General features: G+C 39.0%; 1 protein-coding gene across 4 annotated transcripts in view; it reads right to left on the bottom strand.

Annotated features, from left to right (window-relative positions):
• LOC128743487 (putative uncharacterized protein DDB_G0277255) overlaps positions 1 to 26,406 on the bottom strand; it is a 231,913-nt gene that overhangs the window by 73,035 nt on the left and 132,472 nt on the right. For all 4 annotated transcript variants that reach the window (XR_008412302.1, XM_053840080.1, XM_053840082.1 and 1 more), the window contains exons 4-5: positions 18,571 to 18,729; positions 10,823 to 10,960 (exon numbers count right to left, since the gene is read on the bottom strand). Coding sequence is in view for 3 of the 4 variants with exons in the window: in XM_053840080.1 (XP_053696055.1) it covers positions 10,823 to 10,960; positions 18,571 to 18,729 (297 nt within the window). In the remaining variant the exon portion in view is untranslated. The remainder of the gene's footprint in view (positions 1 to 10,822; positions 10,961 to 18,570; positions 18,730 to 26,406) is intronic.

Raw genomic sequence — 26,406 nt, 5'->3', positions numbered from 1 at the left:
TGCATCGTATTCTCTATAGACACAGCAGTAAATGTAAAATTTTTCTTCTCCAATACAGTATGTCAGCGGGATTTTCTCGCCTAACGAAAAGTAAGAGATAAGGCTCAACGAGGAAACTGTTGGTAAAGTCACAAATGGCGGATTAAAAATGCAGTTTAATCCTGCCGCCATTTGTCGAGCCTCGGATATTTTTATGTGTAGTCGTCGTCGGGCACAGCACAGGCGGCAGTAGTGAACTAGTTTTTCGCTTCCGGCAAAAATGTCTCGAGCTTTGTTTGATGCGAGAATGTATAGGAGGAAAATCGGAATGAGAAGTGATATGATCAACTTGTCAGAGTAGGGCGCTCTATAGAGATAACGAAGCTGACGTTGCTGCGACACCTTTTATTGCGGCACAAAAGGCTTCGCGCTTCCTGATGAGCTGCAGAATGTGCGGTACCATGAGCCGTCGTTAGTGAGCATTGCAGCAAGAAATTATATTTTGAATAATGTCGGCAGGAGCTGGTTTTACCTAGCATACTTTTTCATCCCAGCAAACCTGCTTTTATGCATACCGTTGTACATCAAATTTCTGCGTCGGAAAATGCAACATATGAATTAACTGAACCAAATGCAACACCATATTTAGATAAATTAGTCAAATCTGTTTAGCAAAAGTGTGCTTCGATTTTCCTTCCCATATCTGTTATACTCGTATGAAAGACACATTTGTCTGTAGAGCCCCACAAGATAAAAAATCGAGTTCATAATCTTAACTATCGCGTGAAAACCAGTCAACCGAAAAAAAAGTTTCAGTAACTGCAGTCGACTGCATAGTGCCTGAAGCACGTCTCAATAAAGACGTTTTGCGATAAGTGGTTGAAACAGATAGTCCAATTCTTCTTTGTACCATACACATTGGCGGAACTAGCGCTCATTCCTAGGGGAGGCTATAGCCCTCGGAATTTTTTTCAACCATTTTATTTCGTCGGCATATTAAAATTTAATGCACATTAATGCCTGGAATCTTATAACAGTCATGCAAATAAACTTTACTCTGAAGTTTTCCGTACCTATAGTTATCTAACTATTGGTTTTCCAAAAATTAAAAAACTTAGTCAATTTTTCTAGGGGGGGGGGCTAAATCTTTTCTAGGGAGGGCTTAGCCCCCCCTAGCCCCCCCCTAGTTCCGCCAATGACCATACAGATGAATTGCACAATCCACGGATTCCGGGGTCTGTGGACCTAAAGTCAAGGAAATAATCTCAAAACGATAGGTGATGATCTGTGATAGGAATTTATGCGCTATACGTTTGTCCTAATATACAGGAAAATTAGCATTTGCGCAGTTTTTCATGTGTACGTTTTTTTTCAATTCGTTTAGTTTTGTGCGGTGGATAACGACCGCACAAAAATAGGTATAATAAAAACAGCTGCATAATCGCATAAAGAAGGATCGCACAAAAAAAAGTTTGATTTTATGTATGTGTAAACCATAATTAGGGAAATGTGGTTCAAAAATAATGCATGCTTTCACATCATGTAGATGATTAACTACGAACGAGAGGCGGATGCCTGTTTAATGAAAAAAAATAGTAAATGAGTGATGAAATAGCACACTGATTCGTATAGTAAAAATGGTTGCGGGAACGTGTCAATACATACATTTCAAGTGAGTTTAGCTTAACATAGGCAGACTGCTCATAGTTGTAGTTTGTACTTGCTCAAAAGAATCACGATGTTTATTGCGAATTGGTCCACCATTAATAGTAGACTGAACTATTTACGAAGAAAAAAAGGAATGTTGTAACTTGTCGTTACAAGGCATCACAGATATGAATGCATTTCCACAAGTGTAAGAGGGCATTTGAGATCATGACTTGTGTTGATTGATGATGATAGTGCTAAGAATATGATCATGGGCTTAGTATTCACTTGATTATATACCCGAATTAAATTGATCGTTTTCCATTTTAGGATCGTTTTCCGATCTCAAAGAGATCCGGCGAAAAATTCGTCAGCTGAAGAATAACAGAACCGCCGGAAAGGACCGACTCCCGGCAGAGCTCTACAAAAATGGCCAAGAACCGCTAGCAGCGGCATGCAGCACTTCATTGGATAATTTCTAGGATTTTGGAGGAGGAGAAACTACGGGAGGAGTGGATGTAAGGTGCAGTCTGTCCCATCTACAAAAAGGGCGACCGGCAAGATTGCTGTAATTACCCGGCATCACGTTGGTCAACGCCGCCTACAAGGTGCTCTCCCAGATTTTATTGCGTCGTCTATCCCTAATAGCAAGAAAATTCGTAGGGCAGTATCAGGCAAGATTTATGGGGGCCGGGAACGAGAACAGTTCCGGACAAACTGACGCGGCTGATCAAAGCTACTCTGGAGCGAGTGATGTGCTACGTGCGCGTTTCGGGGACACTCCCGAGTCCTTTCGAATCGCGCAGAGGGTTGCGGCAAGGGGATGCAGTGTCCTGTATGTTATTCAATATCGCTATTGAAGGTGTGATCCGGCGAGCGGGCATCGAAACGAGAGGAACGATCTTCAGCATAAGTAGCCAACTCATAGCCTTCACAGACGACCTCGACATCATTACTAGAAACCTTGGGACGGCGGAGGCAATCTACGCCAGACTAAAAACGGAAGCTAGGAGGATAGGGCTACAAATCAATGCGTTGAAAACCAAATATATGGTAGGAAGAGGCTCCAGAGAAAACAACGTTTGCCTCCCACGGACAGTGACTATTGATGGTGATGAACTGGAAGTGGTTGATGAGTTCGTATATTTGGGATCTCTGGTCACCGCCGACAATAATACGAACAAAGAGATTCAACGACACATTTAAGCTGGAAATCGAGCCTACTTTTCCCTCCGCAAATGCTTCGATCTGGGAACATGTGCCGCCGCACAAAGCTGACGATGTACAAAACGCTAATCAGACCGGTAGTCCTCTACGGACTTGAGACAGTAACTTTGCTTACGGAGGACATACGTACACTAGCCGTATTTGAACGAAAGGTGTTGCGGACTATTTTTGGCGGAGTACAAACAGAAAGCGGAGAGTGGCGGAGGCGTATGAATCACGAGGTACAGGCACTGCTTGGAGAGATTCCCATCGTACACCTGGTGAAAATAGGGAGACTACGGCGGGCCGGCCACGTCGCAAGGATGCCGGACGACTATGCAGTGAAATCCGTTATCTTCAAGAACCCCACCGGTACCAGCAATAGAGGGGCCCAACGTGCTAGATGTCTCGACCAGATTGAAGCCGACTTGCGTGTGTCGAGACGCGCAACGAATTGGCAACGAGTAGCTCAGGACCGAGTACAATGGAGAGGAATTCAGTTGCCTAGGGAGCAAAAATTCTTTGTAGACTCATCACTGCGACCAGTATAGTTGATCTATTGTGATATCGCCCGGGTGTAAGCATTTAAGTAGCATTTAAGGCAATTTAAATGCTTATTGGCTTGCATTTAAATTGCATTGGAAATGCGTATTGGTTACCTGGGTACTGATAGGTAATATTGCCATGCAATTCCTGTCCAGTATGTTGGTGGTGGAGACAGGGTCTTGCATCCCAGTTATGCAGGCAAGTGTAATTGTAACTCGAACATTCCTTCCGCTGATGTATTTCAAGCTGAGGATCTCCACGTGCAGAGAGTCCTGTTTCGGAGCTTTCTGTGCACACCAATAATGTGTATGGTATTTGCGCATACTACCAGAATGTGCAAGGCTTAAGGGGGCATAGTACTTTTTACACCATATTTTTTGACTTATTTCAAATATTTTTTTCTCGATAACGCGAAAAGCGAATCGATTCGGGTTTATTGCTTGCTAAACATTGCACTTTATACTAATATTTGCAGTTTTGTTTGCATATGTGAACCTCTTCCCCTCTCCCCTACGGCTCCTTGAACATGATCATTCGAAAAAAACATGATTTGCGGTACCATGGATTGGCGCTGGGGGGCTTATCCGAATTGAAAAATTCCAAAACGACATGAAAGAATATTAAATTATCTCGTGTTTGACCCATCCTTTTTTAAAAATTCGAACGCATAACAAAATGGCGGACATTCAAACATAAAAGTAAGGTTTTTAGCCGAAAAAATTGACTTTAAACATTTCTAAAAAATACAAAAATTGTAATATCGAAAAAAGGATGGGTCAAACACTAGATAATTTTGTTGGCTTTGAAACAAAAAAAGAATCATGAGAATTGCTTGAGCCGTTCTTGAGATATTTATGGCACCGACTTTCAAAACCTGGTTTCGAGAAAAACGACGTTGAAGTTTTTATTCGCTGTGTAATCGCTCCAGACATGCGCGGTACAAATAGCTGTAACTTTGTCAATTTTTGGAATTCATCGAAATGACTTGAAACACATATGGTCATAATGTTAATCTTTCGAAATAATCAATAAAAAAAAATTCGATTTTTTTAAATTGAAAAAGTACTATGCCCCCTTAAGGGCTAAAGCTGTCGGCCTTTTACTTGCATATAATGACTGCAATTATAGTGTAATCCGTTTAGATCACTGTATTGATTGCCTTCAGCTGTATGGATCCGCCTTCGCGTGTATCGTTGTGATCGTAGCTCGGAGAACAGAGACAAAGATAATTTGGGTGGCGTATTAATAGGACCCTCTAGTTTCTGATAATAAATAACAGAAGTTGGCGCTAGTGTTTCATCATGCGCCATGCGCGAGAGTATGCTTGAAACTATCAATGTTTCCCTGTTGAATACAACAGATGTCGTTACTTTGTAACGGATAATGCACATTTCGGAAACAACTCAATTTTGCGCGACAATAAATTTAATCAAAGCAGCAACATTACTCTCTCATGCATCTCAGTTTCTTTTGTGTTTATCGCTAATCGCAATATAACGTTTGACACCTGAATCAATAAATAGTTGGTAAACATTGTTTTTATTTATTGCGTTCATGTTGCGAAAATTAGTTTTTTCGAATTGAAATGTCGCAAACAAATTCAGCTCCTGGCTCTCGTACGGTATCAAATCACTTTTCCGTGCTCTCGGATGAATGGTAGTAAGATGCTATGGAGAGGTGTAGGATAAGTTTGTGTTTTATCAAAATTAGGCAGAAGTCATGAAAATTAAGTATAACAGAGTAAGTGTACCACAAATAAAATATGATTGGTGATTGTTTTTCAGGTAGGTAACTATAGATAAGTGAGAAATTTTGATTTTACTACCACTAGAAAAGCGCCATCTCTTGAAAAGCAACGGTTCGTATGGTGTCCTATTGCCGTTGCACAACAGTTCCCTAGTTCACTGGTCACTTTAAAACATGGAAATTATCTCGAACAAGTCTGTGTTTTTGCTACCATCATTAAGGATTTAAGTTTTTGCTTGCTGTAGTTTACATTCCACCTAACAGGAGTAAGGTGGTCAAGTTTACTGACGAAAATAACCTCTCAATCCATGAACTACGTGACAAAGGCATTTGTGATTATAATCAGCCGCAAATTTCTTGGTTTAATGGAGAGGTTGAAGTACGGAACGACCATTCTCTCCCGCTTCCTGCTGCTAGCGCAGCTATGGTTGATGGATTCGAATTCCTGAAGTTGAAACAAGTTAATCCATTGCGTAATAACCTCGGACGAACACTAGACCTCGTTTAATGCCTTCCTGAACAAGTGATCTTCGGGCCATTTCTCCGCTACTTTCTGTTGATAGTCGCCATCCTCTACTGGATTTATTCTTGCCTACATTGTTACGTCCCGTTGAAATTCTAGCTGTCAGTTTCAGAGTTGCGCCCCTAAACTATCGTCATATTAATTTTGATGCACTTGTGGAGCATTTTTTGTATCTGGATTGGGCTACATTTTTGGACGAGTTCGGTATGGATGATATGACATTGCGGTTTGCGATGCTATTTGCACTTGGCTGAATGAAAATCTTCCCAGAATTAGACCTTCTCTAAAGCCTGCCTGGAGTAGGGGAGACCAGGTAGACTTGATCCCTTGGGACACTTGATCCATTTATTGTTTCTCAGTAAATACAATGTTTTTTTATGCAGAAAAAAAATAAAGTTGTACATTTCATTCAACTAACAAAATTGTAAAACAAAAATATAATAAATTTTTACATTGCAATGAAAATATAATATAATAAGATTTGCAACGGAATAATTCTCTATACTTCTTTTTTTAGTGAACTCCAACTTTTTGGCTATTGAGAACTGTCTTGAAATTTTTAAATTGCTTTTCAAACAAAACATTAGCTAAACATGTTTATTCATTGATGATATATACGTTTTACAATAAAACTTGTATATATTTTACAAAAATAATTTTCAGTAAAACTTACTACGACAGGTACACTTGATCCACATAATTTCAGTGACACTTGATCCTTTTGTTAGGAAATGAAGAGCTTGGAGGCCGTTATGTCGTAAATAATAAAATGAACAATTCTCAAAAACGTAAACATTCGTTATGTTAAAATCACGAATAGTCCGGAGATCCGGTCAGAACAATCGCAAAAATGTTCAATTTGAAAGTAATGACACTTAAGCGATATGTGAGAAAACGAGAAAATGCTTCTGAAAAGATCATTTATCAACCGGACTACGGAGGAGTAACCCGTGAATTTGCCAAGGAAGAAGAAAGACTGCTCGGACACATAATTCATCTGAACAATACAACTCATCTTCTTTGAAGAATTCTATTAATCAGGTACCAAAATCGATGATTCCGAACAATACAATTATCAAAACACCTGTAGATATAAAACCATTTCCAAAGGCATCACCACGTAAAAATATGCGAATAGTAAGAAAACGAGGAGATACACATCCTTACAGATGCACCAACGAAATTGAAGCTGGAGGCTGCTTTGATTATTAAACAGGAAAAATATAATGCTTCAAAAATTAAAACCCAACGAAAAAGTTCTCGTCGCAAATTATAAAAGATGTCCAAAGCTATACTTTTACAGATCGATGCACAACGATTTCTAAATACTTTTTATACTTTTGAATTAAACTATTGTACACTAAATAAAGATACTACATGAACTAGGCATATTTTAATAAAACTTTCAAATGGAAGTTGAGCTTTAAAAATATATATTTGCAAATGGATCAATTGTGCCTAAACTGGGGATCAAGTCTCCCGCATGTTTTGAATACGTACAATTTTCTGTACTTTCGAAAATATCACATATCTTTTGTTTAGCGCTACGTATCACTAACTGACAAACTATAGGTAGTAAGCTGTATCGTAAACTGCCGAAAAATTGAAAACCCAGGTTTTTTTTCTAGTGGACTTTTGAGCAATATACATAAAACAAAATGGGGATCAAGTCTCCCTTGTTTCCCCTAATAATAGTGAGCTGTACATATTGAAATTCGTCATAAGTGGTACAAGCACGCTGGTCTACTGATATACAGTTTTGTCTGAACAACACCAAAAACTATATATCAGTAGACCAGCGTGGTTCTATGCCGGGTCGTCCTGTGACGACTAACTTGATGAATTTTACTAGTACCTGCATCTCACAGATGGTAGCTGGAACTCAAATTGACTCTGGCTACACATATATTGAGGTCGCTTTCAACACAGTAGATTATCGAATACTTTTGTATTACCTCTCTAAATTGGGTGTATCTGATAGATTGACTTCATGGTTAAGCTCGTATCGTTCACGTCCAGCTTGACACGTTTCACGTGTATTCAGTAATATTTCTGGTGTTCCACAAGGTAGATGATGGTGAAAGTTTCTAGGAGGGTTTGTGGTTTTATTTAAAAACCGTCGAAATAATCATAAAAATGCAATAGGTAACTCCTACTTCTCAATTTTTTTTTCAATCTTATCTAAGTGGGTTCTAAGTGTTGAAATTCTATTCAATTGTATCAACATTTTTGGAAACACTCGAATATATTCGCCAAATACTTATTTATTTCGTCAACCGTCGACAGAGACTATAGGCATTCAGCAACGTCATGAAAAAAGTACCTATTATCAAAATTTAAAAATGTCATTCAAGCCTTTTCAGCCGTCGTCGCTCAAGGACAGCGACAATTGGGCGTCTAAAAACGAGCGATTCCGTAAAATTTTTGCAGCGTTTGTTCTTGCTGTGTTACGCTAACTGGCTGCTTTTGCTGAGTTTGTCATGTTCTACAATTTTGCCGAAACCGCAAACAATTAGAAGGTGAAATAGAAAAAACGGCATTATGGTGTCAACTAAAAATTGAAACTAGCTTCAATTGCCAAATTGTGGAGCAGATAAAACCGATAAAAACTTTGTTGAAGATGTCAATGCACTACACTACACGCTCAAAGGACTGCAGGATTTGTCCTATTAGTTTATCGGTGTGCAATGTGTGCAACGAAACCACACCAAGCCGAAATGCTGCCTTCCAAAGAAACCACAAAACTCTATTAAAATGTTCCCTTTGGATACTCTTCTGGCAATGAACCGTTTTTCATTTCCTTTGTTGTCTCAGTTTGATTCACAAGCACGCGGTTTATCTACTGTGATGGCACCGCTATCGAAACTGTGTTCCGATTGATTTGATTTGCGCTACACTGTTTGACAATTGATCTAAATTTGTATATTTTATTCATAGTTACATCTTATCCCTCTTTTTATGTGTTTGTTTGTCTGATATAAAAACAAAGCCTTGGCATAACATTCCGTTTTCAGTGGGTCATGGTTCATCTCCGCGTTACGTAACATGTAATCCGTATCCAAATGGAACCGTTGTTTCGACAACAAAAAATACTAATATTGGTACGATAATAATGCTCAACTGACGTAACAAAACATTCCCTCTCACCGAGCGTGAAAATAAATCCGGTCAAGATATAAAGAGATACGATTATATGCACATATACCACATACAAATTGGTTAGCGCTCAAAGGAACTCGAAAAAAATCGATTATGCTCATACAATGGGATTGAAAAATGCTTGTTGTCACACAAAACAAGGACAACAACTTTAGCTTTTGTGTGCGTTCTAATTTTTAGGGGAATAGTGTCCGAAGAACATGACCTTTCTCACTATAACGAGGTGAGCACAAGGAAAAATCAGATAAACATTCTGCCTACATAAGGTTTTCATAGTGAATATGCATGGCGATATCACAAACAAATCATATCACAATAGTCGTAGTGGTGGCACTTGAAGCTACAGAACAATTGATTGACGATTGAAATAAATTTGTTTCGATAGGATTGAAGATAGGACGACTTGTCGGTATGAAACATCGTTTTTTTTTCTACCGAAGAGTACTCAGTTTATAGTCAGCCAATTGATGGAAAAGTGGAATATGGCGTGGAAGTTTGAATCTAGAGCTATACTGCACGACATTGAAAGAAACATGGTGGCCTTCCATGGATTATACATGTTGCACAGATGCCGTAAGATAGAAAGAAGAGGAAAGATGATGATATCGAGATAGAACGCGTATTCGCAAGCAGTCTTGTCACGGTTTAAGGGGGGACTGCTTTTGTTTTCTTGGAATAAAACCAAACAGCTGGTGAATTCAGTCGAGGCTATGTCGATCAATCTGCTTGATGGCAATCACATCACTAAACATAGAATATGCTTGCTTATATGTTAAAGTATGGTTTAGTATGGCGTGCACCCCACCGGCAAGTAGCCAATAAAAATGAAATCTCATTCACCCCACTCCCGCACATGACATGCATTTTCTCGTATATATTTTCAATCTCTTCTATCAACAGCTTCACATACCCCGCCAACGATTGAAAAGTCAGCCTATACATAAACGGGTTGAAAAGTCATTGAGAAAATATTATCCAACAGGCGAGTTTTCACCACCTGGTGCAGGCAGGCAGTGATGACGCAAGGGAAAATGGGTTAGAAGGGTTCATAGCGTGTAGCGCCTCCTCGAACGTCTGGCGTGTTCCGATGTGACGATAGGACAAATAAATATGTACATGCACGTAAACATAAAACCTAGTAAGGATAAATGTGTTTATTTTATTCCGCACGACTGGTCGTCCGTCTCCTTACATTAGTTTCACAAATATCAAAAGCTGCCACGATGGCTCTAAAGTGTCGTATTTTTGCAACCATAAAAGCGCGCGCTGCCACTGTACTGATTGCAGAGTAATTTGATATGACTTTGTCACGGTATCGGCTATAATATTGTCAACAATTGCTTAGCAGACTGCTTTATTGTGATTGAGATCACGATTTATTACCGGTGGGGAGGTTGCAGGGCCGAGGCAGTGTTGAACAACGAACGGAAGTAACTGCTAATTTGACTGGCTCGCCCTCCAATGGTTGTTGTTTAGTTTGTCTAGGATTTCAGCCAGTATAGTCGGTACCTATAGGTATAGTTCCTTTCTGAGCTGCGAGCATGCATGTTGGAATGTACGAACCGATGGAGACGCTTGGTGAGATATGCTCAGCTTGCGGAATTCTGCAGAATGAACAACACCAATTGGTTGGGCCATTCGTAAAGTTTGCCGAAGCGATTGAGTTTATTTACTGTGAGAGTAAATATTTATTTCATAACGGCAAGGTTAAGCCTGAATAACAAGGGAAAATCGTTGACTTAACTTCGAAACAATAATCATAGCTTATAATATACAGTTTCGAAGAATAGTTGGACCGGATTTGAATTAAATTTTTGATTTTCAGACAAATATAGACGGGTGCTATTTTTGCAAACGACTTAAACGGACCAAAGAGATGTCGGTTATCGTCGTCGCAACACCGGCAGTTTACTTAACAAACCGGAAAATGCAAACAGCACTTGACGGACGCGTCTTGATTTTTTTCCCGCTGTACCAGTTAGACGTAACGTAGCATGTAATAAAACATAGACATACCTTGGTAGCAAATTGGAAATGATTCGTTCTGCTTCCTCGGGCGATGGCGGAGAGTATTTACCGTCCGGTGGCACCGGAAGTGGTGGCGAGGGTACATTTGCTTCGTCAGTCGGTTGAAAATCAGGTACGAATTTTGCCCTAGAAATGGAAAGGGGAAAGAGCTTGTGAGAGAGCAATTGGATAAAGGTAAACATAAACAGTCAAACGACAGCGGTCTGCAAGTATTTGTTTGTGAAAGTGCCTTGTCGATTTCATTCTGCTGGTTTTCGCTATGTCTATGCTTGCCGTCTGTGTGTGTATGTAGATAGTATGCACTCAATCTCTGCCGGCATATCACCATCAGGAATCCAACCGTTGAAACAAATAACAGGCTGTAGCTTTAGGATGAAAAGTTATCGTTCTGAATGGGCATACAGAGTTGATGCAAACATAAGGATCAGCGGATTCATATCCATCATTTCACTGCACGTTCATAGTCAGGCAGTTTTTATTACCACAGTAATAGTCGTCAGATGATAGAATCGAACCGGTACATGCTTGTAGAACAGGTATGAACTTGAGATTGTTCCATATATTAGTTACCGTATGGAAAGAGTATGGTGAAATATCTAGCAATAACGTCGACCTAGGATATGCTGATGTAATGTGAAATTGGAAATAAATTGATCGGAGATGACAGATCGTAATAAGGTTTATCCAATAATAAGTGGGTGCATGATTGGTTGGCGCTGAAGTATGTGCCATTTCAATGCAGTGCTGCATGCTAGTATGTTGGTTAAAACATTATGATAAAATTTGACCTTCGAGTAGATAAGTAGTATTATTTATTCTTATAAAACCTTAAAATCACAAAATTGGAATAACAAATTTTGCTGCACTCATTGTTTAATCTATACCTATAAAGAAGGATTTCTGTCTGTCTGTCTGTCTGTCTGTCTGTCTGTCCGTATGTTCCTTATAGAATCGAAAACTACTGAACCAATCGGCATGAAAATATGCATGTACAGGTTTTTTGGGGCCAGGAAAGGTTTTAGTGATGGTTAGAAACCCCTCCCCCCACTAAGAGAGGGGGCTCCCATACAAATGAAACACAAATTTCTGCATAACTCGACAACTAATCAAGCAAATAGAACAAAATTTGGCATGTGGGTGTTTTCGGTGACAAGAATTTATTCTATGGTAAATTGAGACTCCTCCCCTCTTTATAAGGGGAATTATAACTCCTCTCCTCTTTAAAAGGGGGGGCTACCATACAAATTTCCTCATACCTCGAGAACTAATCAAGCAAATGGAACCAAATTTGGCATGTGAAGGTTTTCGAGGGCAAGAATATTTTCTATAGTAAATTAGGACCCCTCCCCACTTTGAGAGGGGGGGGCTCCTAAACAAACGAAATACAAATTTCCTCATAACTCGAGAACTAATCAAGCAAATGGAACCAAATTTGGCACGTGGGTGTTTTTGGAGACAAAAATTTTTTCTATGATGAATTGGGACCCTCTCCACTTTAGGAAGGGGGGCTCCTAAACAAATGAAATGCAAATTTCCTCATAACTCGGGAATTAATCAAGCAAATGGAACCGAATTTGGCATGTGAAAGTTTTCTAAGGCATGAATATTTTCTATGGTGAATTAGAACCCCTCCCAACTTTAAGAGGGGGGGCTCCTATACAAACGAAATACAAATTTCCTCATAACTCGAGAACTAATCAAGCAAATGGAACAAAATTTGGCACGTGGGTGTTTTTGGAGACAAATTTTTTTTTCTATGATGAATTGGGACCCCTACCCACTTTAGGAGGGGGGGGCTCCTATACAAATGAAATTCAAATTTCATCATAACTCGAGAACTAATCAAGCAAATAGAACCAAATTTGGCATGTGGAGGTTTCTGGATGCAAAAATATTTTCTATGGTGAATTAGGACCCCTCCCAACTTTAAAAGGGGGTGCTTCTACACAAATGAAATACAAATTTCCTCATAATTCGAGAACTAATCAAGCAAATGGAACCAAATTTATCATGTGGGTGTTTTTGTAGGCAAGAATATTTTCTATGGTATATTTTCTATGGATTTCCCCACTTTAAGAGGGGGAGCTCCTATACGAATGAAAAACAAATTTCCTCATAACTCGAGAACTAATCAAGCAAATGGAACCAAATTTGACATGTAAGTGGTTTTGGACGCAAGATTTTTTTCTATAGTGAATTGAGACCCCTCTCTTCTTTAGAAAGCGAGTTATGGCCCATCTCCCCTTTAAGAGGGTGGGCTTCCATACAAATGAAATGCAAATTTCCTCTTATCTCGAGAACTACTCAATCAAATGGAACCAAATTTGGCATGTGGGAGCTTTAGATGGCAGAAATTTTTTCTATGGTGAATTACGACCCCTTTCCCTTTTAAGAGGAGAGCTCCCATACAAATGAAATTCAAATTTCCTTATAACTTGAGAACTAATCAAGCAAATGGAACCAAATTTGGCATGTGGGAGATTTTGGAGTCTTGAATTTATTTTACGATAGTTAGAGACTTCTCACCCCTGTGGTAGGGGGATATGGACTCTCATACAAATAAAACAGAAACTTTTGCGAAACTCAAAAACTAATCGAACTCGAGAAATTCAAGACTCTTCCATAAAACATTAGTCAATACAAGACCACAAAAACTATCTGTAGTAACACTAGATCATTCAGGACGAGACGGTCGCGAGTGTTGCCGGTGACCCGCCGTCGGAAGCGCCGCCCACTGGGGGGCTTGCAAAACTCGAGATTGTGACAAAGATCATCCGAGATTCATGATTTATGTACAACACAGGTTAATTTGTGGCAATACGAAGTTTGTCGGGTCAGCTAGTTTGTTATAAATTGCCGAAAGCACTTTTAGGAGAATCATATCCTATCCTATAAACATATTCTACAGACCCCTTCAAGCTAGTATGCTTTGGAGAAATTAATTTTTGACTATCAGATTAACAAGGAATCATCTTTATTGGCCATAGGCGTAAAATTATATTGCTCATAAGGTAATGTAGTATAATGTGCCCCCCTAAGAATAAATGGATATATCTCTGGCATGCTTCCGCAAATTAACGTATATTAACGTATAATATAAATAGGATCATATGTTGGTATTTGAACTGAAACCCAATTGCAATTGTTTATTTCGTTTAGTATTGTGGAATAAATATGCTAGAAATTATTTAATAAAGGCGCCTAAATGTTGTGTTTCTCGTCTGCGCGAAGTACAATGCTCCACCTGCAGTATAATATGCCCAATGCGGTAATTTGAGTATTTCTACCAGTGATAGACCAACTCTATTTTTTAGAAATTAAAACTATTTCCGTTGTGTTCAAAATATCGTGTTTTCATATAAAATAAACCTAGTTTCGGCCTTCTGGTGCACTTTTTCTTTTCTACATTATACTGCACCTGTGGCATTTTGTACCGCGTAGTTGAATTATCTGGAATTTGGACGTTGGTAATAAATTATTCCCACCACGATTACTCTATAATGCTAATTGAATTACATAATGGCAATTGACTTCAACTTAGATCTTGTTTATAGCGATATTTGCAAGGGGGCAAATTGCACCACCGCAAGTGGGGCAGGCCAATAGCTTTTACTTATTTGAAAAAATATCAAATGCTAAAGCGAATCAAGCGTTTCATACCGTCTTTTTTGGCAAGGATATTTTTTTGAAGCTCACTTCACGCAATCGAATCGCAACAATCGGTTATTTACAGATTTTGACAAGAAAATAGCTTATGGAAACGACGCAAAAAGTTACATCGGAAGCTATTCAAAAACAAATTTATTTTTGTTTTGTTTTTACAGCCTGTGGTGACTGTCATACTTGCATAGTAGACTAGTTCCATCAAATACTAAGGTTACTGGGTGGTTTTGCATTTTAATTTCGCTTGTTTAGGAAAAAACGAAGGGGGAGGGGGGAATTGGCCAGAGGGCGGCACGTTACACAATTCTCCTATGCATATATGTTAGTTTTAGAGCTGAAAATCAATTAAGGTACACCGGGGCAAGTGGGAGCTAAAAATGCATAGTTAGGGTTTATTTGACTGCGTAATCCGTACCTATGATTATTTCAAAATTCTACCCTCTACTAAATCTATGATGGTGAATTGCAGTCAGTTTTATTCGGTTTACTGCCATTATGATTAAGTTAAAATTGAGTTATTTGAATTGGAAGAGTAATTATTTATTGAAATGTTTGCGGAAATCCAATAGTTACAAGATAAAGAAATTGTTGAACTAATTCATTCAAAAATGCGCCTTTAATTTCTTCGAGTTTAAAGCTTGAAATGTTTGCTTGTTAGTGTTTCCTAAGGTGAAACACTTTTTACTCGTTACACGTTACACATTGAACCCGCGCTCGTCATCTCGCGTCTAACGAACGCGAAATGTCTTACCTAATGTTATATATTATTCGTGAAAAATACTTTTTTAATGTGATTAGTACTTAGGGTCACTATAACAGGTACAATAAACGGGACCAAAATGGCCCACATATACCTCTAACGATAAGTAACCAAGGGGGGTGTCTTGCTAGGGGCTTGGTTTTGGTTACAGACAAGTCTCTTATATAGTAAGCGAACACTCATAAATTTTATATCGTACATTTGAACTGAACTTTGAATTGAACTTTAACACTGTTACTCCCCTGCATATCCCCGTTCCCTGGTAGGTGAACGGCTGGATAATGCGTAATACAAATTCCATAGTAATCCCAAGCCTCTTGTCCCGCAACTCCAAGCCCTACCTTCTCGTGGTACCAACCGGAATAGGCGCAACCTTAGCGGAGATCGGCTAACCAACTCTGGTGGAAACTAAGGACAAGGAAGGACGCACCCATGCGGGCGCTGAGCGTAGCAACGAGGAGTAGCCTTCCCAGACTTAAGGTTCTGTCAGGGGTGGTGTCGGTGGATTCTTGATTCCTCAACCAAATGCGCACTTTTTTACTCGTTAGAACTACGTTACACTCGTTTGACTACGTTTGACTACGGGCGGGGCTGTTATAAGAAATGTGTTGTCTCGGTGCTATAGCTAAGATGGCAGCCACATCACGAGACTTGGTGGCGTGGCCTTAGCAAGGCAACCTAGTCATATCAAACTAACTACGAATAATCAAGATAATTTTACTTGGCATGGACAAATGTGATGAAATAAGGATAGGGAATGGATGGCTGGTATCTGGTACCGCAGATCGCTGAATTTCGTGGGTGGCGGCAGGGTGCTGCTCAATCAGTTAGGATACTGAAAGTGCGGCATCGTAGCACTGCAGGAGATCTGTCGAAAAAGGAGAAGGTATGGAGGACCCGTGGCAGCAAGGCTTGATTTTACCAACGAGCTGTGAATGGGCTTTGTAGTGATGGACAGGATTTAGGATCGTGTAATAGCTGGAAGGCGATCAACGAGAGGATGTGTACGTAGGCGGATGGAGCAGGATACGTTCGACCGTCAATGAGGCCACAAGCGCGGTGCTAAGTGAAGAAACCTCGAGTAGGCTCGAGTGGAAAAAGTATCTCCGCATTGCCACGAGGGAGAATTTGGCCAAGTACCGATGAGCTCGTAGTGAGTTGACCACGGAAGAAAAAGCGCCGAAGATGGACAGATATAGTGTAGAGCTAGAACAACTACTGAAAAGAGGAAAGTCAGAAAACAGAGAAAACAGGAAAGTCAGAACACAGAGAAAGAGACCAGCAAGTTCAATAAGAAGGCGAACCAATTTCGTAATGGATGCACACCGAAGCCTGATACGTGTAGAGACGGAAAGGGAAACCTGATCACAAACGAGGGTGAGGTGATCGACAGGTGGAAGCTCTCTCAATGGCGTTATAACAGGAGGAGACGGAACGGAAGTTAACCTAGGAGTGCCTACAAACGATAACAGCGTGCCGGCTGCCAATACCGAAGAGATCCGGCGAAAAATCGGTCAGTTGAAGCCGCTGGCAAGGACCGACTTCCTCCAGAAGTCAGGTTGTTGCATGAATGGATGAAAGGTGTGGTTTGTCATCTTTGAAAAGGGCGATCGGCTAGATTACTATAATTACCGAAGCATTACGCTGATCAACACCGCTTACAAGGCGCTCTCCCAGATTTTGTTACGTCGTCTATCTCCAACAGCTAAAGAAAAAGCAGGGCAATATCGGGCGGGTGTTACGAAGGCCCGCGCTACTACGGATCAAATTTTCGCTATCCGACAAATCCTTCAGAAATGTCGGGAGTACAACGTGCCCCCGCATCATATTATCGTGGGCAGCATGCGATACAGCCGAGCGCGAACAGCTATGGCGGATAATGCACGAGAACGGTGTTCCGGACAAGTTGACGCGGGTGATGAAAGCTGCCCTGGAGCGAGTGATGTGCTACGTGCGTGTTTTGGGAGCACTCTTGAGTCCTTTCGAATCGCGCAGTGAATTGCGGAAAGAGGATGGATATCTGTTGTTTAATATTGCTATTGAAGGTGTGATTCGGCGAGCGGGCACGGGCATCGATACGAGAGGAACGATGTTCAGCAAAAGTAGTCAACTCCTAGCTTTCGCAGACGACTTCGATATCGTTACTAGGAACCTTAGGATGGCGGAGGCAGGATGATGGGGTTGAAAATCAATCAAGAGAAAACAACGTTCGCCTCCCACGGACAGTGACTATTGATGGCGATGAACTGGAATTGGTTGATGAGTTGATGATATAATTCGACAGAGCTCACAGATAAACTTTACATACAAAATAGTCCGCAGAGAGCGTTTCCGTGTAAACATCAAAAGAAATACTTACTACTTTATTTATGCGCACTGTATTAATAAACATAAACTGTATTGATATTGATATTGATTTTCCTTACAGACCGACTAAGGCTCTTATATACCTAGTAGATGTTTCACGTGCAAAAAATTACTTACAAAAATAAATGATTCTCCGTTTCGTTTTCCAATAATTTTTGGAAAAAGCGTGACAGTAAGGCGGGAGTGATTGAATGAAAGGTAAGTGAATGAGTGGGACGTGTGTAAGTAAATGAGACGTAAGTAAATAATGAGACGTGAATGAGTGAGCGAGACGTGCGAGACAAATGTAACACTTGACACGCTCATAATTGGAACGTCCCGTATTTTTTACAGATGTTGTTAACAGATAGTAAATCTTTCAAATGAGGAAATAAGATTGATTTCTGTATGGCATGATAGTTCATTATTATTTAAATACAAAGTCGGAGCCTGAAATAGAATATATGCAAATTGTTGCATTAGTAAAAAAATATTAGACATAATTTTTAGTGAGCCCTTAGCCAGAACATTATATCTGATATATCTATTAGCACAATTTGAAGTTAGAATTTAGTTAGATGCTCTTTCTTCAAAATGTTCTCTTTTTTTAAATAAGTGTTTTTAAAAAAATATTTTAAAGTAATTAAATTTTAACTATTTCACTACAAACTCTGAAATGTCAGCTTGAAGAGAATATCATATAGAATACAATTATCGGCAAAATACCTATTCTATAATTGTACTTTGAATTATCCAACTAATGGCTTTTAGCTTTAATCAGTGTAAAAAGTATGGTGCCTTTTATGCTCAAGTACTGATTCCAGAAGAGAAACTGACTGTAATCAGCAAATGTTTCAGTCTGTTACCCGGTAAATCATAGTGTGGTCACGCCAGAAATGTACAACTCATAATAATCTATGTTATGACTTCATATGGAGTAAATGATTCACACTGCAACTCTACTCACCTGCGGCCATTCATGCTCATGTATCCATCATCCTCAGACTGATGACCCTGCGAGGGGCTGTCTGGTTCGACCGGAGCATGTGCTACCTCCTGTTCGTCTTCGAACTCGGACAGGACCTTATCGAGCAGCTCCAGCGATTTTTCAACATCGTCTGTGGTTCTGCAAAGCAATTTGTAAATGAGATGGAATGTTATTAGCATATTGAAATCGTTTTGCAATAGCAAATGCCATTGTTTGGTGCGGAATAACGTACGCTAGATTACAACCAATGATGGTTCAAAGTAAAAGTGGAAATGGATTTAGCCGATTTACGTAATAGAAAAATCTGCGCGCATTGCGTTATAACAACTGCGGATTGATTACGTGTAAGTAAATAAAATGTCGGTCATCGTCGGATGAAGGTAATTTTATTGCTAACAATTTATAAATCAACCATGTCAATTAGATTGCTGCTAATCCAGTTCCAGAACTTCTGTAAGTGCTGGAGAAAGAACAAAAACTGTTTTTAAAGAAAATTTGGCTCTCTTTCGATTTATGACATATGAATTTCTATTTAATGTAATGTAGGACTCTGATTTGTAAATATCTCTTTGGGAGATTAACAAAATTTCATCGTGTAAAAATTCATAAAATTCCTAGAATATTGATGTATGTATGCACAATAAGCAATGCGACTCCATTCGCTCACATTCAATGGAGGCGCTTTGTAAACGAACAAATTATGGAAACGGAAAACTATGCGTGCTTGAAGGTATTCAATGGCTATGAGTTATTATTTTTGGGCATTAATTAAGCTTTGATGCAAAATGAGGTTCGTTAAAATTTATTGCTATGTTCCATATTTTTGTTTTGTACGCATGATTGCACAACTGCATGAAGTTGTATTCAACCAGAGACACTTAAATTAATTGAAAGCCTAGCGTACATTGCACATTATCCAGTTTCCTGTCGAATGCCTATGGTTTTAACTCTTGGATTCTGTACGAAACCCATGACTCTAGTATCGTCGTACTTACTGGCCAAGCATCAATTGAAATCAATCGTTTATATGTTTGATGGCGTGTGACCAAAAACTGTCACCATTTCTGCTTACACCAACTAGCATTTTAATTTCTATTATAAGTATTAAAAAAAATCAGATAAATCTCATCCGATTCCATTTTGTCCTTCACAGTATGCACCATAATCATTATCACCGCCGGAGGCGTGCCCGGCTTTCATCAGGTGCACGACATGGAAATTCCGAACGAATGGCATTTGCTTTTGCCTCTCATTATGAGTGCTCTCTGCTGGAAAATCCATCATCGATTAATGGCACATTTCACTGCTAGTAGACAATTATTAATGTGAACCGAAACGAACGATATTGCGGTCCAGTGGGAAAACCTACCAGTGCAGTGTGTCGTTACCGGTAAGTTGTATAACCGACTGTTGACAGACGGTTTGCAGCAGTCTCTAATATGCAGAGCGACTGTAATTTTGAAATTGTAATTGTAATCACGAGATAATTATTGAAACTGACTGTTTCGAATAAAAAACTCTGGTAGTTTTTCGTCATTTTTAATTATAAATAGTAAAAGTACCTGCAAAATGAGAATGAATAATCATTATTGCACTCACTGGTTTCAGAAGGTGTATTCAGCGATTGTGATTCATTATAAGCATGTGTGTCCTGTGCTATGGAACAAAGTTAAGGTACATACTTCGAAATCAGTAAAGCATGAAAGCAGATAAGCACCGGATACTTTCATAACGATATCTGCGAGTTATTTGTTCAAAAATCTTCCTCGACACACTTGCTTTCTTGAGCGAGACAAAGGAACTATTAAATACCAAATATTCAAAGCGTTGAAGAGTAAACGATAATGATAAGTGAATTTTGGATGCATTAATATCAATAGCAAAAAGCGTTTATGTAATTATTATGAGAGCTGTCTCAAATGATGGGGATTTCCGCTTAGCAGAAAAATCGTGCTACTGCGTGGGTGGAAAGAATGTAACGCGTAACGACTGTACAAAGTACAAAGTGCAATCCCGAATTTCGAAGCTACTAAATCTTTCCAACACTTAGTGTTGGATTGTGCACTCAAACTATTTTTAAATTGCTTGGTCGCTGGTAATAACTTGAACAGGAAAAGAACCATTTCCAGTAACCATGTTGGAATTACACTTACTGCTTCATTTTTGTTCTTTTGACTACACCGCCTTAGCCAAACAGAATTTGAAAAGGCAATAGGGCAATTATAGTGTTAATTATTATCTACAATAATGTTGAAGAAAGTATAAAACTATTTCGTACTTATGGCGCTATAGAGCTACGGCTCATGGTTGTTGTGGTTGTTGTTATAACTAATCACTTTCAAGTTCTAGTCCATAACAATCACAAGAGTTGGTGACAAGGTAATGAAATCATTTATAACTTCGTTAGACCCTCTAAATCAGCCTTATATCATTAATTGGAACATAATTTATTTAATCTTTTGCGCAACATGTGCCAGGATGTAGATTATTATTCAATTTTGTCGCATTAAATTTCACATGAACCGTTCCTTTCCATTACTGTCAAAATCGAATAATCACTTTAGCCGTCCGAATTCATTCACTCGGATGTGAAACTGACAAAAGCCAAAGATAATGAAAACGGTGACGATGATGATGATGAAGCACTTTGGCAGGCTAGTAGTTGCATTGAAGACTCCATTTTTACAATATTCTTTGACCGATCCAATGCGACAGCGTGGATCCTGAATGAAGTAAGAAGTATAAAACAAGCAGTAAACTTTCTTTTTTGTCGGACTTCGGTCAAAGGGTATGGCAGGGATAAGGAGGCAGTAATGTGCTTGCCACTTTCCTTCATTATCCGCTGTCTTTACCGTGATCAGTGCGATGTTAAATATGGTTGCTGAAACTTTGGCACTTCGGTGGTAGTCGTCCACCAGCATCGGCAGTAAATGACTTAGTCGATTTCATGAGGAAAAAGGATACGAAAAGCAATCACGCTGCAGTGCAAAATTCAAGCTTCCGTCCGTCAGACGAGTAAATGGATGTGATTATTTTCGGCCAAAGTAATCGCATTTTATTGAGCTGACTTCCTGAATCAATTTTTCCGAAAACAGAAATGGGGTGGCATTTTTCCTAATCGATATTGCCTTGAACTTTGTTTTGGAGCATAGATGTTCAACCTACACGGAATGGTGCAGTCTTAAGAATGCCAATACAAAAGTATACTTTCTTGAATTGAATTTGTGCTAAATAAAATACATATTGACGTCAATATTTGGGTTTATAAGGGACACAGTATCGAACATTATAATGTGAAGCTTAGTGTTTAGTGTTTGAGAACTTCTAAACAATCAGTTAAGCTGGAAATCAGACACTGCTGTGAACTTTCCCACTTAGCGCAGGACTTATGATGAATAAGTCCCTGTCTTCGCTAAGGTTTCTCGTATCACGGTTAACACTCTAGCACTACCTTAAGACTGTTACATATTACATATTCACGGTTACGGTTTGTATTCATTAGCTAGTAATCGAAAAATTTGGCTTATGCTTTCAACGGTAAACACATGAACCATGAACCATGTCTGTAGAGCCGTATGAGACATGACTTCATAGACATGCTGCAAATTGCATACGCGTGAAATATCTAAATACATGCTTGTCATAAACCTTTTTGGCGACGAGCAAGCTCTGAAAATTTAGCTCATTATCCTCTCGAAGGTTGGCTACCATTAAAATGCAAATCACTTACCTGAAAACGCGAGAAGAAAGATAAATTCAGATTAATTTTTATCGTTTTTCGTCACCTTCTTCTTTGGAGATGGTTGACGACGCGACTGAAAAACCAAATGAGCGCTCCCTTTTCGAACTCTGTCTGTTTTCACACGAACGAGTTATACAAACTGCTATTGCCGTCTACCGTCAGTCTATCAGGAATAGTGCAGGCGGTTTTAAGGATATACTGACAAAGCGAAACTCAGTACATTGAACTAGGAAGCAACCGGGTATTGCTTGCAAATTTGGCCGAGGATTCAATTTAAAAAATCTGTTTACTCAGACAAATGATTCAATGCTACTGTCACAGTCCAGACTGCTCCATTCCCTCTTCTAGTGCATTCCTCCTCCTGCTCTTTGAGTACATTTGCTTTACGTCGGAGAAAAATTACTAAAACAGTTGCATCGCTCGAATGTTCGCCGTCATTGAAATGGGTAGAAGAAGTGTTGAAACGAGCATTAAAATTGTGCTCATCAACCAGCATGGTAGCCGGCTAGGGTGGCTCAGCCTATGTCAGTATGGTTGCTTTACTAGGTCGGTAGAGAAGGTAAATATGTACATGCTATGGCATCAACTATAAGTATCTGCGTCTAAGTGGTGCGTTTGCTTGAATCATGGTTTGTGGAAACATGTACAAAGTATGAATGAAAAAAAAACTATTATTTGTCGATGGCGGAAATATATTCCGATGTTATGGCATCATGCATTCGCCGCTCCAAGTATTTTAAAAACAAAAACTTAATATGAGAGGATATTCTTGCGAAAGTGTTCAAACTTCAGTACTACTTCACTGATGCTTGTAAAAGTTTAACAAGCAAAATAAATAATTATTCAGCAGACTTGTGGGAAATAGGAGCTAGGCTTGGGCACTACAACCCTCTTTCCGCAGCCGGACTTTCTGACAAGATAGCCTTTGCAGAGTGCAATTATATTGTTGACACTAAAAAACTTTCCTGATTGCGATGTGAACATGAATTATAAATAGAGAACTCGCTTACGAATAGTAAAAGTCTTTGCATCACCCGTATTATTCCGCGAACCATTCACCGAAATTTGCTAACTCAACCGCAACTGCTGTGGATTTGTGATTTTATTATTAAACTTCCCTTGTGTATTGTTTTTTTTAAATATAATAGATAACATACGAATCAATACTTGAGCACGAACCAGTGTACCTAATTAGTAGCCCACTCTTTACCGTATAAGAGCGGCCTCTAGGGGGTTGTGGTATATATGTACATATTTAAAGAGCCTCTATTATATGATTACATATGTAGCGTTTTCGGGACACCGGGGTTGTGTGCTGAGAATCCTTTCAAGCTACAGATTTTGTAAATTTATTCTGGGATGAGGCAAAATGTGCAAAATTATCAAATTTGTAAAATAATACAGGCACAGTTTGTGTCTATAACCCAACCAGACGCGTCGCTATCTTGATAAGTGGGTTTTGCAGTCTCCTTTTGTCCAGCGTCTGTATGATTCAAAGGTACAAGTAACAGCAAGCCACCTACCCTGGCGGGTGTTGTGGGTTCGAGTCCGGTTATAATCTCAGATTATAGCTTGGTTCGACTCATGCACCTTTCAGCATTGGATAAAAGGTAGGAGTCAAAACGACTACTTGTTAAGCGTAGCTACCATATCTCCACTCCTCACCTTTCCGCTCTTTCCCCTCCTTCACCAAACAAATTTCATTTCTTTCCCCTACCGTCCCTTCAACAATTGTAGAACCACCGTTTCAAAAAATATTAATATATATGTATGACCGCATTTCAAGGTTAAGACTAAAAACATGAGATTAGTCTAAACATTTCTAAACTCAAAAGTTCAATAGAATTTTAACATTCAAGTTGGAGCATGGCGCAGCTAACGAATACCCAATTAACCAACCGTCCAATTGACGAACCCTCAATTAGCGAATCATTGCCGTAATTTAGAATATAAATCTCCCTCACGCATTCGGCTATTAAGGGGGCATAGTACTTTTTCAATTTAAAAAAATCGAAATTTTTTTTATTGATTATTTCGAAAGATTAACATTTTGACCATACGTGTTTCAAGTCATTTCGATGAATTCCAAAAATTGACAAAGTTACAGCTATTTGTACCGCGCATGTCTGGAGCGATTACACAGCGAATAAAAACTTCAACGTCGTTTTTCTCGAAACCAGGTTTTGAAAGTCGGTACCATAAATATCTCAAGAACGGCTCAAGCAATTCTCATGATTCTTTTTTTTGTTTTAAAGCCAACAAAATTATCTAGTGTTTGACCCATCCTTTTTTTGATATTACAATTTTTGTATTTTTTAGAAATGTTTAAAGTCAATTTTTTCGACTAACGTTACTTTTATGTTTGAATGCCCGCCATTTTGTTATGCGTTCAAATTTTAAAAAAGGATGGGTCAAACACGAGATAATTTAATATACTTTCATGTCGTTTTGGAATTTTTCAATTCGGATAAGCCCCCCAGCGCCAATCCATGGTACCGTAAATCATGTTTTTTTCGAATGATCATGTTCAAGGAGCCGTAGGGGAGGGGGGAAGAGGTTCACATATGCAAACAAAATTGTAAATATTAGTATAAAGTGCAATGTTTTGAATGCAAAAACCCCGAATCGGTTCGCTTTTCGCGTTATCGAGAAAAAAATATTTGAAATAAGGCAAAAAATATGGTGTAAAAAGTACTATGCCCCCTTAACCCATTTCCTCCCAGCGTTGCGAAAACGCAACGCGCTTTCATTCGATTCTAGAGAAGGCCCGGTTTAAGACATCAACTTGAACCCTGAGAAACAAAGAAAGATTGGAAAAAAATTTAATCGACCTGTTTTTGTTCGAAGGTCAGATATTACTAGTAACATAATTACAGCTGTGACAAAACAACAGGGTTTGCTATTTTTCAGACAGTTAAGGAAAAATGCTCATAAAACTCGATTTTACTTCTATTAATCAGTTGTAAGAATCATTTGCTTGCCAAAAAAACTTTGTTTCATAATTTTGATTATTTTTGTAATTTTAGGATAGGTTTTAAGCTTTGCGTTGCGAAAACGCAACGCTAGGAAGAAACGATATTCAAAATTTGCAACGGGAACGTTTGTTTTCGTGCGTTCGCTGCAGGTGTTTCATTTGATGTCGTTGCTTTTTAGTAAACAAACGAATGTAAATCTTATCTATCGCTTGTTCAAAATATCCCGGAAACATTATAAAAGTTTACATAACATAGAATTCACAGCTTCAAACACTGATGGCAGATGGAGCAGCCGTTGTGATAAGAGCGTAATAAAATTACCTTTACCTCCGGAATATCTGGAGGAATTGAGTGACAGCAACGACAGTTTCATGGACCCAAATTGAATGTTACAACCTTTCCGAAACGTGTTGGTAGGCATTTAATCATCTACGATGACATGAATTTAGCATTTAAACTGCATGTTATGCGTCTAGTGCAAAGTTGGTCTCCAACCCAAATGTTTCGATATCTATCATAAAACATGACATGTTCGTCGTTCATTTAATCTTTATTAATACTCAAAATCCCAAAAAAATCCCAAGTTTGATTCAACGGTAAAAAAGTGTGAAGTATTTATATGCATAATAATGAAGGTATGCAAAAATGGTATACCCTTAACGCCCAGCGTTGCGTTTTCGCAAGGTAGCGTTGCGGGACACAGGGTCAAAATTAAAAATACACGTCGGCGGCTTTTTCTTAGTTGGTCTAAAAGAGAATTTTCCTGAAAGTTTCAACTTTCTATCCCTGTTGGGAAAAGTGTAGGGATTAATGGGTTAACAAAATTCTAGGAAAAAAAATTTCCAAAATAATATGTTATTGGTATTAATAAGAGCCACTTCTTGATCTGACTTCATTAAAATTCAAATAATACTATATTTAGCATACGTTTGTCCGCACTGTGAATTATCAAAAAGCAAACTTGCCATGCAGAAGTCATTCAATTCTATTATTTTCCATCTTAACGTATTCGCTCTTGCCTGCTCTCTCATTCCGCAGTTGCAACCGGCAAGGCACGAAAATTGATTTACATTAGCTAGTCCATGTCGCCTGTTTGCA

The sequence above is a fragment of the Sabethes cyaneus genome, chromosome 3 (genome assembly GCF_943734655.1).
Source record: "Sabethes cyaneus chromosome 3, idSabCyanKW18_F2, whole genome shotgun sequence".
Taxonomy (NCBI): Eukaryota; Metazoa; Arthropoda; class Insecta; order Diptera; family Culicidae; genus Sabethes; species Sabethes cyaneus.
This window is presented reverse-complemented; position numbering and strand designations above follow the sequence as displayed.